Here is a 15,685-nt window from a genome sequence, read left to right as displayed (position 1 = left end):
CTAAACGCCAAAATCCTTCGTCCGCATTTGTGTATTTATCACCCGGTGCGACTTAGGGTACCGGTGGGCCACGCGATGAGGTCTTCCGCTAGATCGGCACGTTTTGAAAAGCCTGACACAGCACCACGTGCATTGCCGCTCTCGCCACATCTCGGTGGCACCAGATGGCAGTTTTACTGGCACCGGCTAGGACACGAGGCAACCGAGGGAAATGACAGGAGATCACCGGTTTGGTCATGGGTATGACACATAGGAATCAAGGCCTAAAAAAGAGCTGCTGGAGTGAACGTGTTAAAATTGATGATTAAGGGTGTTAGTAACGTTCCGTACAACCTTACATTTATTGCTCCGCGTTTTCAGTCCATGCCGATAAACTCCCCAAATTTTTCCCCGAGCAGTTTTATTTTGTGCGAATCTGAATGAGAGCTTGCCCCCCCCCCCCCCCCCCCCCCTTCACCTCTCCCTTTCCCCACATCAACTATGCCCGAGGCTCTTAGCAAGGCTGTTTCTTTCTTTGAAACAAGACCCCTTGTTTCGTTTTTTTTTTTTTTTGGTAAGAAGACATTTTTAAAGTTTGCGGGGCTTTTGTATGTTGCCTGCAGGTTGTGAAATCCCCTTTTCCAATCTAATTTGCTTCAACATAGAGTCGCATAAACACCAATAAATCTCCCGAAACAGAAAATACAAAAAAAAACACACACACACACACAAAAAAAAAACGTATTTTGGGGAAAAAGTTTACTTCCCAAAACACTCCCGAATTCTAGGGAACATAAACCTTAAGAGCACATAGTGAAAAGAAAAGCATTGAATAGCACGGGGCCCTAGTTATAATTAAATAATTGGCTTTCCGACCTGAAAATAAGCAAACGAAAATCGGATACATTCCAGAGTACAAAAAAAAAAAAAAAAAAAACATTACTCTATAATCTTTATGAAGGGGAGAAGTCATACCATCTCAACACTTAGCGCTGCATATTGTAATAGCTGTTGTTCATTTAGAAACTGCTTGTGGTGGTCTTCAGTGAAAATAAAAAACACCTCGACCTCGAAAACGTTGGGGATTCGTACTTGGGGTCGGATTGCTGAAAAAAAAAAAAGACATTCATTTGGTGCAATAAAATAAATTATTAAAACTAGAACTGCGCTAATCATAAAATTCTAGTTGGAATCGAATTAGCGTCATCAAACCAAACGTCAAATATATTTGTACTGTAAAAAAAGCACTTATAGAGCCAATGGCTGCAGTCCTATGAGGCAACACGGCGATGGGCTAGGTTGAAAATCTGTTCAGACTCAAAAAAGTAGTGCGCTGTGGCACTGAGCTTGATGTCTCACGTCCTTACGTCATGTTCAACACCGTAGCGCGAACAGTTCTCCTCTTCTTTTTTTCAAAGAGGCCCTCCCCCCTCCCTCCCTGGTGTAAACGTACTTTGAGTTTTGTCATTCAGCGAGTTCGGTTCGTAGATTGCAGCCATTGGCTCTTCCTATTTCATTGTAAATATAAAGACACACCGCAAATCTAGAAATCCAATACAATAAAACTAGCAACAAAAAAAAACAAACAAAAAGAACGCGTAGACAAAAAAACAAAAAAGGCAACTATGCGCATATTCTGCCCAAAGCGCGCTGACTGAAGAGCCTCTAGCACAAATAAATGGCGTCATTGATCACTTGCCATGCTTGGTAGTGACAAACTGGTGGCCAGTACAGCCAGTGCCTCCTATATACAGTACTTTCGTTCCCTGGAGAAACAGGCTCCCGAGGCAGTCGCGCTACCGCTCGTGGCGACCGAGTGAGGAATTCATGTTCACAGGTTTTGTAAGGGATCTTCACTCTGTAGCAGCTGAAGAGGCGACTAATGTAACGAACGCAATGGGATTTAGGAACAGTGAGGAAAAAATAGACATGGGGAAGGGGGAGATAACCAAGAAGAGATTATCTGACTACCGGCATAGGTCGAGGCAAGGAGGAATGTTTCTTTATTCCCTTCCGGGCGACCCGTAGGGCGCGAATTGTGTGCACCTGGTACCGCAGAGGCGCCCCCATCGTACGGTTTATAGCAGCTTTTTAAAATACATCTGTAGATGTATAACTCTACATTAAATAAATGTTAGAAGAAATAAAACGCATGCATACACTGGCTAGGTGGCGCGAGCCGTCGCACGATTCAAAGGGTTTAGACTTTGGATTCAGCCCAACGTTACTAAGCACTCAGTTGGGAGACATACCGTTGAAATCCGAACCGCTCGCGTCCACCGATACCATACTAAATACTATAACAGCACCACCCTTCAGAGATTAGTCAAAAGAGGAAAGTTAATTTAGAGTGCTAGTGCGAAATGGCAATGCGAGATGACGGCACCGACCCTTGCGCGACTCTACCTGGATCGGTACTTGAAGATGTGCTGCAGGAGCACTATATAGCTCCTACGGAGCAGAGTAGCGCAATCCTTTGATCCGCGTGTTTCGCCGACAACATGGCGGACAGAGCAGCTCGGCGCGAGTCACGTGGTACTGAGGGTTCCAAGAGGCGGCCCGCTCTATGGGAGAATACATGGAGATCGACTCAACACGGCTGACTAAAAAATGAACGCCGAGTTCACACTTTTCGAAACTAGTCTGTCGAGAAGTTGGTAAAGCACTAAATAGTTCATCAGTTTTAATAATATTGGATGCGTGTGAAAATTGTAAGAAGGCAATTTTCAAGGCAATGGCTTTTCGAGCAGACGATTGCTTTGCGCAGCGGAGATGGACTTTATGGATTGGCCGGAGCGGGCACGTGAACCGTACGACGTTGCCGCGTCGTCTGCTGCATGATGCCGCTCAAGCATTTTTAAAAGAAATTACGTTATTACATGGCAGACAACTTAGCGCAACTTATTGTAAACTGTTCGTTTATTATGTCGAAAAATATTGTCGTTCCCTGCACACCCAAAATATTTCAGAAACGGCGATTTTGTCACGTTCTCCATGCATTATTGACCGGAGTTGGAACCCTCGGGCGTTCGCCGCTACTCGCCGAGAGATGGCGTTCTAGATTGGGCTACTCTGTTTCGAAGGAGCTATATAGTGCTCTACTGCAGTACAGTTCCCAGAGTTTCCGCTACGGGAGAAATGCCGACGTTGCGACCGCCTACAGTTCGGTTCTGAAGCACAGGTGGAAGCCACTTTTTCAAAGCACACTCTATGGAAGTTTCCCATCTTAGTCCTTCTAGAAACGTTGGTTCAGCCTCATCCCTCGAGCCAGCAGCCAAGGGAGCCAAGAAAGGGAGCAGGTCAAACCATGGAAAACTCGAACAGTTTAATGATGAATTGCCCTTGGTAGACTTTTCGCAGGTTAGCATGCGTTGCACCAACACCACTGAGATAGGAAAGCCTAAGCGATAAATGTGCCTGCTTCAATAAAGAAGGCCACCCGAGCCACTGTTTGGACTCGATTGCGGCGTTTGCGTTCGGCTTGGAGTTGTGTGCAATCAGTGAGAACACGATTCCTAGCCGAACACTGGCGCCGTAGTCGTGTCCTATCTGTGGCCCACGGTGGTTGTCTTTAGTGGCGCAGAAACATTCAGCACAGTTTCTTTTTTTTATCGATGAGGTGTTGGTTACGCTGTCGGCGTGACGAGGAAGAAAGCCGACGGAAAGGCGCAGACGCTTGCCAACGATCGAAGCTAGATTTGACCTCCAGGCAACTAATATTGCAAACTCGGCCCATAAACCACGTGACTGTGATGCAGATGCTGAAATCCAGGCCCACTATATAGGGTCCGCGTCGTCTGCTTCCGTCTATAGTTTGTCTTCAACATTCGAGACATTTTTGTGTGATTTCACCTTGAAGCAACGCTGAAACGACACACGTTTCCTGTGCTCCGATGGAAGTCGGACGAATGACAAAAGTCAGAAAGGCTTTCTTTCATAAAGTCCTTGCTGACCCCCGCCTAAAAAAGAAGTGGCTTTTTGCTGTACAACAAAAACGCTGGGCACCAAATGCGACGCCATGCTACTCAAAGGTATGCAATCTGCGTTTCGAGAAATAACCCTTTTCTGGGAGGACGAACGTGGCGACTCAAAAAAAAAGCCTGCTTTCAGAGCAAATCGCACAAATAAATACATAAAAAATAATGCATTAGCGTTGCGATTTCATCACACGGTAGAGGTCGACGTTCGTCACCACTGCATGCGTGAACGCTATAGGTTCTCTATGTACAGCGGGTATCACAGTAGCGGTGGCCAACGACCCTGTTTCCATAAAGCGTCTAGTGGCGAAGCGTTTTACTTGCGAGGACGGCGGTGGCTCTTTGCTGCTGGTTGTTGAAAGTACATATATAGGAGGCACTAGTACTATGAGGAATGGATCCTCTCATTCACGGGTAGATACACAGATTCAAAATGGTTGAAAATGAATGGACAGATATGGCTGAAGTGTTTGAATCAAAGTAGCGATCCTTCGTACACACTGAGACTCTTTAATTCGAAGCGACGTCCTGGGCCACCTATCAGTGGCCCCTCGCTTGCAATAGCGGGAAGCAACGTATTAGCGAATCACCAAAAAAAAGCGGGTGTAGCTATAGTTATTATTTGTGCTTTGGCAGATGATCACCGTGCTATAAACGGAGCAAGTAGTTCGTAGCATAAGAGCTGCCGGTAAGTGGTACTTGGATTCAAGACGGCGACATGTGCGGTTTGCGTGTTTTCGTCGAGCGTGTCAAATGAGCACGAGCGCGACTGCTTCTTTCGTGGAACACATGAAGAAACTATATATGTACATATATACATTTTTTTCTAAATGGTTAGTGGGTATTGATTCCTCAATAAAGACTTCATTTACATTCAGGCGAGGCCTGCGAGAATTTTGTAACAGGAGCATTGAATATATCAAATTATTCGCAAATTTGAATAACAGAAATCGAATAATGGAATCGATTTATTCTGGGAATCAATCACTATTGGGTATGAATTCGAAACTCCAATATTTGCACGGCCGTAACCAAAATATCGTTGTGCCTTTTCTCAATTTCTGGTTAAAAGTGACAAAAAAAGTAATACGTCACACACTGAATGGCACACTATATTCTTCAATGGGTGTCAGAAGTACCGTACAAATCAGTACATTTTGTCCAAGAAAAAGAAACATAATTCGTTCCACTTTTGCCACTATAACCACCAACATCTAGGTCTTATCTACATATCTTTGAACCTGGGTTTAAGTTGAAATATTAGCAAAAGAAAATCTCATGACATCGACTTTCTAGAGTGATAACGACACATCCTAAATACGTGTTTTGTTAATATGGACACCTCCGCTCCTCAGAAAAATCGTCCATAATGTGAGTGGCTCATAAAAGTAAATAATTATCAAGACAGAGTATCCTAAACAATCGTGGCCACAAAGTAGTGTTAGGCAGAACCATGCCTGACAATGCCTTTACTTCTAAGTGGTAAGGAAGGTGTCGCCTTTACTTTTATGCACAGGTGGTAGTTATTAACTATGAAGGACACAACGCGAAAATGAATAGCGACCGATTTGGACGAAATTCTTCAAACATTTGACTATGGTTCGGCACCCCGGGATTATCTTTATCTCAGGAAGGGCAGCCTACAACAGAGAATAGTGAAGCACTGGGAGAAGGACAATGACTTCACTATATATATTTTTTTGTGTATGTTTACGTGTATTTTTCTTAACGAGTCAAATATCTTTCTGTATTTATCGAACTATTCGTATATTAACCAGGCAGAAAGGTACGGGGAGAAATCGGCCCCGAGAATGTTGTTTCTATAGACGTTTGCAAGCAGCATCGCTTCGAGAGTTAGTCCGGCCACTGTGGATGGAGAACGCTTTATATGGGCGCCAGTCTCTGAAACCGTGGGTACGCCTGAACAATGCTTGACTATCAGACAATTTACCCACTCCAGCAGCAAGATAGCGGTTTCCAGAGGCCGTACTTAGAAACCTCTATAGGACGCATATACTAAAGGCATCCATATCCAGAAGACATGACTAGCTTTGCAGCGAAACTGATATTGTTCATACAAACATACCTTGTATCTTCGTTCTTTTTTCTTCTTTATAATATACCGGGTGTTTTTTTTTTTTTTTTTTGTTTCTTGCAGATTTGTTTAAAAAACGTCATCAAACCTACACTTATGTGGTTTGTACGAGTGAGTTATACGCCCAGGGGGACATCATGTGGGTGGTTCATCTTTCCGATAAGTCGGCTAATTAGTTAAAATTCACTAATTAACGTTTTAATGAGTAAAAATAGACATATGGTTCTAATTAGAAACTTGCTGAGCGTCGTCCAACACCCCTAAATCTATAATTTTTAGAAAGACTTTGATCCCGTAAGAAGCACAATGGTGCGCTGAATTTACCACTCGTGTAGCAGGTACAAGGATGGGGCTAGATAAGAGACGGAAAAATTGCGCGGGCGCCTTACCAAAACCGCTAGCCTTGTACCTGCTCCATGAGTGGTAACTTTAGTGCACTACTACGCTTCTCACGCGATAAATGTCTTTCTGAAAATAACTGATTTAGAGTTTTTCGATAACGCTCAGCAAGCTTCTAATTGGAATATACTTTTTTTTTATTTCTCTGTTTCGTGTCGTGAGTGACTCAATTTTGCACGTCGTCTACTGTAATTTTCTAATGTTTCTAGGGCTGTGTTTGATTTGCTTTCTATGTATTATCTTTCGCACGGTTAACCTCTTTTGAAGACCTCCATTTGGCATAAATGATCATTCCAAAATATATATCGTGTGTAATTGGGACTTCTTATAATTTTACTGACGCATTCATATCAAGACACAATTATCACAAATCTGGAATGTTAAATTTTTTTTCCCACAGTTCAAAAGATGGCATCAAAACGATTGTATAATAAATTTTGATTATATGCGGCACCATCTTACACGACATGAGTCGCTACTCGCCGCTAAACTATGCAAAACAAATGTGAAGAAATACTGATGCCGTGTTTCTTTTGACTTGGTAGCGCAGTGCACAATTTATCTAGATGCCGTATTTTTTTTAATTGTCAGTTAGAATATTACAAAATTTGCTAACTTTATAATAGATATTCAAATAACTATTGTGTCTGTCGTTGTTGCGCCATGAATAGCTTACATTTTTAAATAAATGTAATTGTGAGTGTTTAATAGCCGACTTCACTTACGTGGTCTTCTCCAGTTATATCGCTCCGTTGGGACTGTAAAAAAACACATTTAGTTTAAAATTTATAGAAAATTCCGCAAGCGTTTTAAACTATAAAAAAAGAATTTAAAAAAAATATTGGCCAAGTTTTTAGCGTCATGGCCTTCACTTAAGAACAATATTATGCAAGGTAGAAGCTTATATTTTAATAAGAAAAGTTTTGAAAAAAGTTCAAGTTTGATTGCGGCGCTTGTAGCGTTTTATTGCCATGGAAAGACCGGGATGACTTAGAGTGTATGAAAAGAAACCTAGGCGGCTGGTGGCTCTCAATACTTTCATTATTTCTGTCGCAGAATCCACGGTACCATTTATTTGCACGCAAGTTCGCCCACATAAATTGTGAACTTCAGTGCCTTTAGTAAATCTTCTTTTTTTTTTAACTCGTGACAATAGTGGTATCATAAGTTGGAGTAGTATAGTTTTTAATATAGGGAATATGACGCAGGAAATGCTTGGGATAGTTGTACTTGAAAAAATACTTATTTTCTCTACAATGCAATACACTGCATGCCAAGCAGGGCGAAAAAATTGAGGGGTCTTAGCGAAAGACGACGTTCATAATACGATAAAATCTGAACAATGTAAAGTGTGAAGGGACCATGGGACGTCGTGCTCTGTGCCCTTGTGCATATCGTATTTTTAGTATCATTTTATTCCGAGCTTGGTGTCATACCAAAAACAGCGCACAAGCAGTGACGAAGAAAAGGAAGAGAAAATAAAGTGCTGACTCCCAACTGCAGCTTTTTGAAATAAAGAGGAAGACGGGGCATCAGAAATGAAACACACGCACCGTAAAAAATACGTGTTTCATTTCTGGTGCGTTGTCCTCCACTTTATTTCGCAATGTATAAGTTTGGAGTCAGAGCGCTGTGTTCTCTTCTCTTCCTCACTGCTCGTGCGCTGTTTTTAATATGATGTATTTTCACCAACCAGCTCAACTCTGCACTTTACCGAGCTTGGTGGCTCGGCGCAACTCTGGCAGTTTTCGCCGTAAATTGTTGTCTCGTATTCTGCACGAAATATATATCAGAGATACCTTACAGCACTTTAAACAATACAATTATTCGGTGGAAGGTGTTAAATATTACGCCCTATATGCTTTGTAGCTCCGCATGTTCACGTACTATTCGGCATTCTGCCTGATGAGCCATGCAATTGAAGAGTATTATATAAACTTGAACAGAACATTTACCGCCACATTTACCTTAATTCGGTGAAACTCCGCCATAACTACAGTTTAACACACACCAGCAGAATATAGTAATCAATGCATGTGCACTTCAGAAGCTGCGAGTGCGTCAATTTATACTACAGAAAAGGTAAAACGAAACAATGCGGGATATGGTAGGGAAATAAATTGCACTTATCGCTGCCTTATATACTCGTAAGTCTACCTATAGACATCAAATACCTGTGGCGTTCAAACTGTTTTCCTCAAGGTAGGACAAAAAGGTTTGCGTACGTAGTGTTGTAACTTTTATTTTCTAAAAAAAACAAGAAAAAACTGGCAGTTTACTTTTCTTGCGCCGTTTGGTAGCTCACGCGGAATCTTTAGAACCTAGGAATTAAAAGTAAAATTAAAGTTATATGCGGTGTGCATTTATATATCTAAAGGTGTAGCTAGGGCTAGAATAAAAGTTACGCTGCAGAGTAACAGCACTGGAGCCGTCTTATCGCTCCAGTTATCTGAAGTAGAAAAACACGCAATTTTCCTTCCAGAACTGTTAAAACAGTCCGCGACGGAGCAAAGCACGAGGGCCTCAACTTCCTGACACATCTAAGCCTTAGAAAGTGGAATTTTCAAATAGTAACTGTAGCAGCGTGGCGCTGCAAGTCACGGCGCACCACGGCCCATCGGCTGTGCGCACCCCGGTCACGGATGTCACGTGACAAGCGCCTATAAGTATAGCGCGTTCAATAAAGAAGCCCTCTTTGCCCGTTGGAATGTCGTCTGCTCAAGTTAGCACATTGGCGACGAGGATGGGATCGCACCCGCGCTGCCCAGCAGAAGCAACTAGTGTCATGGGAAGAAGGTGTGGTGACTCAAGTCGTCAGTCCTGTGACATATTTAGCGAAAGTGGCGCAGGTTGTGCGGTTCACACACGCCGACCACATCCGAGACCGCCTTGCAAGCCCGACGTCCCTTACTGCACCGCCTACGCCGGAGGAGCCTACGCTCCCAGATGTTCCGGTGCCTCGAGAAACCCAGCCGATGGTGCCACAAGTTGCTTCTGCTGCTATGCCAGCGGACTCTCAAGCCGGCAGTCAACAAGCTACACGGACGCGTCAGCAGCCGCTTCCACCACCGAGTTCCACAAGTGCGCCAGTGACGACACCGGAGCCTTGTACTGAGGCACCGAGTTCCAGAAGAAGTACGCGAGTGCGGCGTCCACCGGACAGGTACAAACCGGAGGACTTCCGAAGCTGATGTGAGGGGGAAGGAATGTAGCAGCGTGGCGCTGCAAGTCACGGCGCACCACGGCGCATCGGCTGTGCTCACCCCGGTCACGGATGTCACGTGACAAGCGCCTATAAGTATAGCGCGTTCAATAAAGAAGCCCTCTTTGCCCGTTGGAATGTCGTCTGCTCAAGTTAGCACAGTAACGTGCGCCAATTAAGTCCGCCCTGCACTACGCAGCAAGTTGCGCCAACAAGAGTATCGGGGTAAGAAGTGTCGATAATTTGACCATAGCTACCTACGAGACTCTAAGTGTAGCCTCTTTTATGCTGAGGAAGCCTGGCAGACAGCATAAAAGAGTCAACGCCGAAAAAGAAAGAATGAACTGAAGTAGAGAATTCTAGTCTGCCCACACCTTTGAGGAAATCCAAAGTATCTCCAATATTAGACACTTTTTGTTGATTGTTCCGATGCATCGAATACCAATATCCGGTATCGGGTCTATAGGAAGTGTGCGAAAAGACAGTGGCGCCATGGTGCGGCTCCGAGCAGAAGCATTTTGGATGGACCACTGCCAGACTAGCATAGACATACCGTGTAGCCGCCAGCCTTTTTAATCAATGTCATATTACCTGAGAGAGAAAACGTTCGAGGCGAGAATCGGCCCTGAATGCTTAGCGCCGACATCCCGGTAATTGGGAACACAGATCCCCTCCATGCGCTGTCGAAAAGCGCCGCGATCATGTCCATCCCAGTGCGTCTACTCAATCCGCCAACGAGTGAAGAAGATTCTGAGAATGACGTACTTCTTCTGTAGATTTGGTTAGTTACTGACACTGGTGAATGTCGTCCCGCAATGATTTACGGACCCTCGAATACACAAACGCCTGGTAGACGCATCTTCCAAAGCAGATAATAATAATAAAAAGAACATGGGGCTGTGTTCTCTGCGTCGCCGCTTACACCTGCGGGACACACGATTTAACCGAAGTCCGAGCAACTCCTGCGGGTCGAATTATAGAACAAGCATCCAGAGCAACGCTCTATATTGGTAGTTTTTTTTTTTAATATTACAGTGCTAAGCCTTCTCTTGGGAGGGAGATTGATAAACACGGATGCGGGAAGGCGCGGGCGCGGCCATGACGTTGCGGGCGAATTAGAAGAGGTCGTTACGGTCAGCGGGACATCACTTCCCCAGGCGTCGTAACGTGTACGCTACCAGTAGTTACGAACGGTACCAGATCGATATACTAAAACTCCCTATAAGCGTCACACACCGCAGCGGCCACTCTGAGAACCCCTGTTTGGAAGCCCATTTGGCGCCGGTGAGTGTTACGTGGCATGGATAGTGACTGTTGCGGATATAAACACACGAACTCCAAACAATGGGAGGAGTGCTAATTAAAAAACTATCCAAAGTTAAGGCACATACAGTTTTCCCTCACTGCAAAATTCAATTGGAATGAACATTTCGGCCACCGCACTGTGCATATATATCAAAGCTCGAATGAGTGCAGATGATTACATATAGATTTATTGGCAATCCGTACAAAAGAACTGGTAGCGTCACTGAGAAAACTAGTTTGCTATAGGTTTCGAAATGCTTGAATAGGTACTCAGAAAAGCGGTTGATATTTTTATGCATTATATATAACGGTTTATCTAAAATAAATCAGTGTTTTTACTTAACTCCAATATTGCGAGCAAACTCTCGGTTTAACGGCTAAAAACAACAACAAAAAAAAAGATTAGAGACTTTCGTGCATAAAGTAATCCAGTTAATATTTTGTTTTTTTCCGAGAGCAATAACGGCATAGACCTATTTGCCAAGAATTGTCGTTTATACTACAAATGTCGATACAATCATTTTAACCTTTTACTGCCGGTTGTCGCCAATTCGACACATACCGGCAGAACGCTCCCAGCGCCGCAACGAAGTGTTGGCACGCCCAAATGCCGGTTGTCGCGTATTCGCCACAAACCCAGTTTTTCGCCACGGACGCGTAGCGCCATCTAGCGGTAGTGGTACAAAGTTATGACCAGTTTCGTCCGCCGCTTTACAAAAGAAGCAGAACACGTGCTAGGGACCTTATTTCTTCGATTTTTTCTGGAAAACAAAGGTGAGTTCAGGTCTAAAACAAATTGCTTTTCTTCGCTTACATCCTAGAGATTACCCACAGCATATTGTGAGTTCACGACACGTGTTTCTTTTTCTATGATGGCCGGTTAAGTGGTCTGTCGCGAATTCGCGACATTCGGCAGTTGATCCAGTGATAGTGTCATGATAAAATAAGCGGTGATTATTCATTTGACGAATTCTCTTATTGTTTGAAGGCAGATAATGAATCCTGGCGCATTCTATGGACAGAAAACGCTTCTGACGCGCCTTCCACCTGAGGATAAAAGTGACGACAGTTGTCTTAGTGACAGCGATGAAGACGATCCAGACTACAACCCACCCACGCAAGGTGTTTCCTTAATGGCGACAGAATCTAGTAGCGACGAAGATGACGAGTGTGGCACAGTGGCTGCGCGGGCTGCGGGCATCACAACTAACAAACAATCTGTTAAGTGGACAAAAACCAATTGTCAAGAAGAGCACCAGATTTCATCGTGGAATGGTTCTTTGCCTCAAAGTGAGAGCGTTCGAAACCCGATTGAATATTTCAAGGAGTTCTTTGATGATGCGTTTTTTCGAATACATCGTGGAGCAGAGCAAGCTCTTTGCCATCCAGAAAAATCCTAACAAACCACTGGGTTTGACTCGTGCAGAGCTGGAGCAGTTCCTGGGCACAATCACATTCATGTCCTTCTGTAGCCTCCCACGAATCCGCCTGTACTGGGCTGCTGAGAGCAGAATACCAACCATTGCTGACACAATGTCCCGTGACCGCTGGGAAGCAATTAAATCAAATTTACATTTCAACAACAACGACGAGATGCCCTCACCCAATGACCTGCGAAAGGATCGTCTCTTCAAGGTTTGGCCACTCCTTGATTCTCTCCTCCCGAAGTTTGAAGCTATTCCAAAAAAAACAAGCTCTGTGCTTGGACGAACAAATGGTGCCGTTTAAGGGCCGCTCAAGCATCAAACAATATATTCCCAGCAAACCACACAAATTGGGTTATCAGATATTTCTCTCTGCGATTCGCAAGGAATCGTACACTCCTTTCACATTTACACTGGGAAGACCGACGCTGTTCCTGGCAAACCAGACTTGGGTGCGTCTGGTAACGTGGTTCTCAAGCTGTGCAAGTTGATTCAGCCTGGCCTGAATCATCATCTATATTGTGACAACTGGTTCACATCCCTCAAGCTTTTCACTGCCCTGGCCAAGAAGGATGTTCACTGCCTTGGAACTGCGCGTGCGAACCGTCTTCAAGGCTGTCCTTTGCCAAGCGATGGAGATCTCAAAAAGAAAGGCCGAGGCACCTTCGAAGAATTTGAGACGGTCATTGATGGCCAAAAAATCATAATTGTCAGGTGGTATGACAACCGCGCCGTGACAACAGCAAGCACCTTTGCAGGCGTTCAGCCAGTGGCATCTGTTGACAGGTGGGAACGCACGCCAAAACGGATTGTACAAGTCGACTGCCCAAGCTCGGTGCGTACATTTAACAAGCACATGGGTGGTGTGGACCAAAACGATGCCCTCATTGCCTTCTACAGAATACACATCAGGTCCAAGAAATTTTACCTCAAGATTTTTTTTCATTTCATCGACATGGTGATTGTTGTGTCGTTGCTGCTTTACAGGCGCGACTGCGACTCACTAGCCATTCCAGCCCGACGGTAACTCGACCTCCTGAAGTTCAAGTTTTATATTACCACATGTCTGCTGAAGGAGGGCAAGGACACCACCCCAAAGCGAAGAGGACGGCCGTCAACATCACTGGAAACTCAGCTGGAAACGAAGAAGAAGAGAGGCCCGATAAAGCCCGTGCCAGTAGCGAGCATCCGCACGGACAACACAGCCCACTGGCCAGCCGTAGACAGCGTGCGCCAGAGGTGCAAGCGACCTGGATGCAAAGGCCAGACAGTTGTCATGTGCACGAAATGCCAAGCGCACCTTTGTCTGAACAAGAATGTCAACTGCTTTCTTGATTTTCACCAACCTTAGGACGCTGTAAGAGAAGTGTTGCAGTGTGTTTTGAAAACCGAATATTTTCCTTTGCTTTTGAGGAGTTTTGGCACTCGAAATTACTCAAGAAATAAACTTTTTACTTGCGACTACCGCATATAATATTTCCGGCTTAAGTGCCCATTGTCGCGAATTCGCGACATACCAAAAATTCCGCCCAAAAGTGTTTTTTTTGCGTGAAACATGTATTGAATTCGATTACACGGGCTAAACGAAGCCAAAATGTTTCCTAAGAATTTTTTCTGGGGCGCCCTTGATAATTCAGGCATTAAAGGGATAAATTTGAAAGTAGTGCTTTTGGACGAATAATTTATAACTAACTAAATAGATATCTTCTATAGTCGGTTACAAGTCAAGAAGGTAGGAGAAGCTCCTCCCACAAGTGTGATGCGCCCGTTTCAAATCTCTCCGCAGTCGAAAGAAGAGTTCACTGGAAACGCTCCTTGTTCTGCTTCAATGGATTCCCACTTGTCTCCGATCCCACTTTTTAAGGAAGCGACTTTTGTATTCATCGGAGTGGAAACCGAGCCCCTGAAAGCAGCCTTTGTATCCATCGGGGGGGAAGGTAATCCCGGAAAGCCGTATTTGTTTCCGTCGGTGGGGGAGACCTCTAATCTTCATCTCGTGGCTTCCACAATGCTAAGTCAAAGTCGAAAGATAAAAAAAAATATGTACAGAAAGGTAAGACCCTCCTCGCGCGTTGGCCGCGACGTCACGGAAACGGTGGGACGCTATTGGATTGCGGAGGTGGCGGAGGGATATCTGATTCCCTTTGAGGGGCATTTGCCGCTACCTTCTTAACCTGTAACTGACTATAGGTGATGTAACATTCTTCGTGGCGTGCTGTGCTGCTGTTCCTGTGTTTTGCGGTGTCTTTTCATGGTGTGCCTTTCTGCTTGAACTGGAGTTCATGTGCAGTTTTAAGAAATGAAAGCAAATATGTTGCCCTCGCGGTGACACTTGAGACTTAACCCGCAGAGCGTTCTTGGGTAACATATGAAGTAAAAAGAAGCTATGTTTTCAGCAAGGCGACGACCTTTTTCTCCAACGCGCTGAATTGGGCCATATAGGTAACCAAATGGAACGTTAGGGGAGGGGGGTGCAGAGATCGTTTCTTGATTTAAGCATATCTAAGCTGAGATTGCTCTAGCCTTCTTTCGGTGGGAGATTTTGTGTTCATTATTGCTTGCGGTGATGCGATCATTCACATAAAGGCCACTGAAAGTCGTTAAAGAGTCTGGAGGTGTTCATCTGTTACAAACAAACTAAAGGTTTGAATCTACGGTCTTCATCTCGACTGTGCGTTTTAACCGACTCCGACGCCCGCTATGATATGTAGTTATCTTCACCTACCCCTTTTGGTTTTTATTGATTCTGACACACGTTCTCCGATTAATCCTTTATTTTCATGCCACGCTCGTCGAAACGCGTTCCATCCGCGACATTTCTGGTGTAGGTACGGGGTATTGCATATTTTTTCAGCAAGACTACTCTTCAGAAGACACGCAGGCCAAGTGAGGTACTCAGCCCAGGAAGACTACACTGAGAAGAATATGCCAAAGCCCGAGCAATCCGCCGCACCAATGACCAACCCCCGGAATTGGGACTCCTGCCGGGTAAGGTTAAGAGAACAAGGCGATGACATCGCCGGCTTCGACCGCTCCCGTTACGCCCGTCACACCCCGGAGGCCTTCTTCCTTCCATGGTGACGCATACAAAGGCATCGAGGACTTGATTAGCGAGTACGAGCGAGTGGCCCGGCACAAAGAGTGGGCGCTTGAACAGGGTCTTTGGAACATATACTTGGCCGGCACGGCGCGACACTGGTTAGAGAATCACGAGACCTCGATTACGTCGTGAGACCAGCTGAAAAAAGAGCTACGACGAAAGTTCGCCCGTCAGCACCAACGGAAGAAAGCGGAGGACCTCCCT

At 44.8% G+C, this 15,685-nt stretch overlaps 1 protein-coding gene across 1 annotated transcript in view; it reads right to left on the bottom strand.

Moving 5' to 3' along the window:
* The window catches only part of LOC115319728 (A disintegrin and metalloproteinase with thrombospondin motifs 12-like), a 65,517-nt gene that overhangs the window by 38,395 nt on the left and 11,437 nt on the right, over positions 1-15,685 (bottom strand). The window contains exons 4-5 of the mRNA XM_042293496.1: positions 7,176-7,208; positions 955-1,085 (exon numbers count right to left, since the gene is read on the bottom strand). Coding sequence (XP_042149430.1) covers positions 955-1,085; positions 7,176-7,208 — 164 coding nt within the window. The remainder of the gene's footprint in view (positions 1-954; positions 1,086-7,175; positions 7,209-15,685) is intronic.

Source organism: Ixodes scapularis, unplaced genomic scaffold (genome assembly GCF_016920785.2).
Source record: "Ixodes scapularis isolate PalLabHiFi unplaced genomic scaffold, ASM1692078v2 PGA_scaffold4__175_contigs__length_147842914, whole genome shotgun sequence".
NCBI lineage: Eukaryota > Metazoa > Arthropoda > Arachnida > Ixodida > Ixodidae > Ixodes > Ixodes scapularis.
This window is presented reverse-complemented; position numbering and strand designations above follow the sequence as displayed.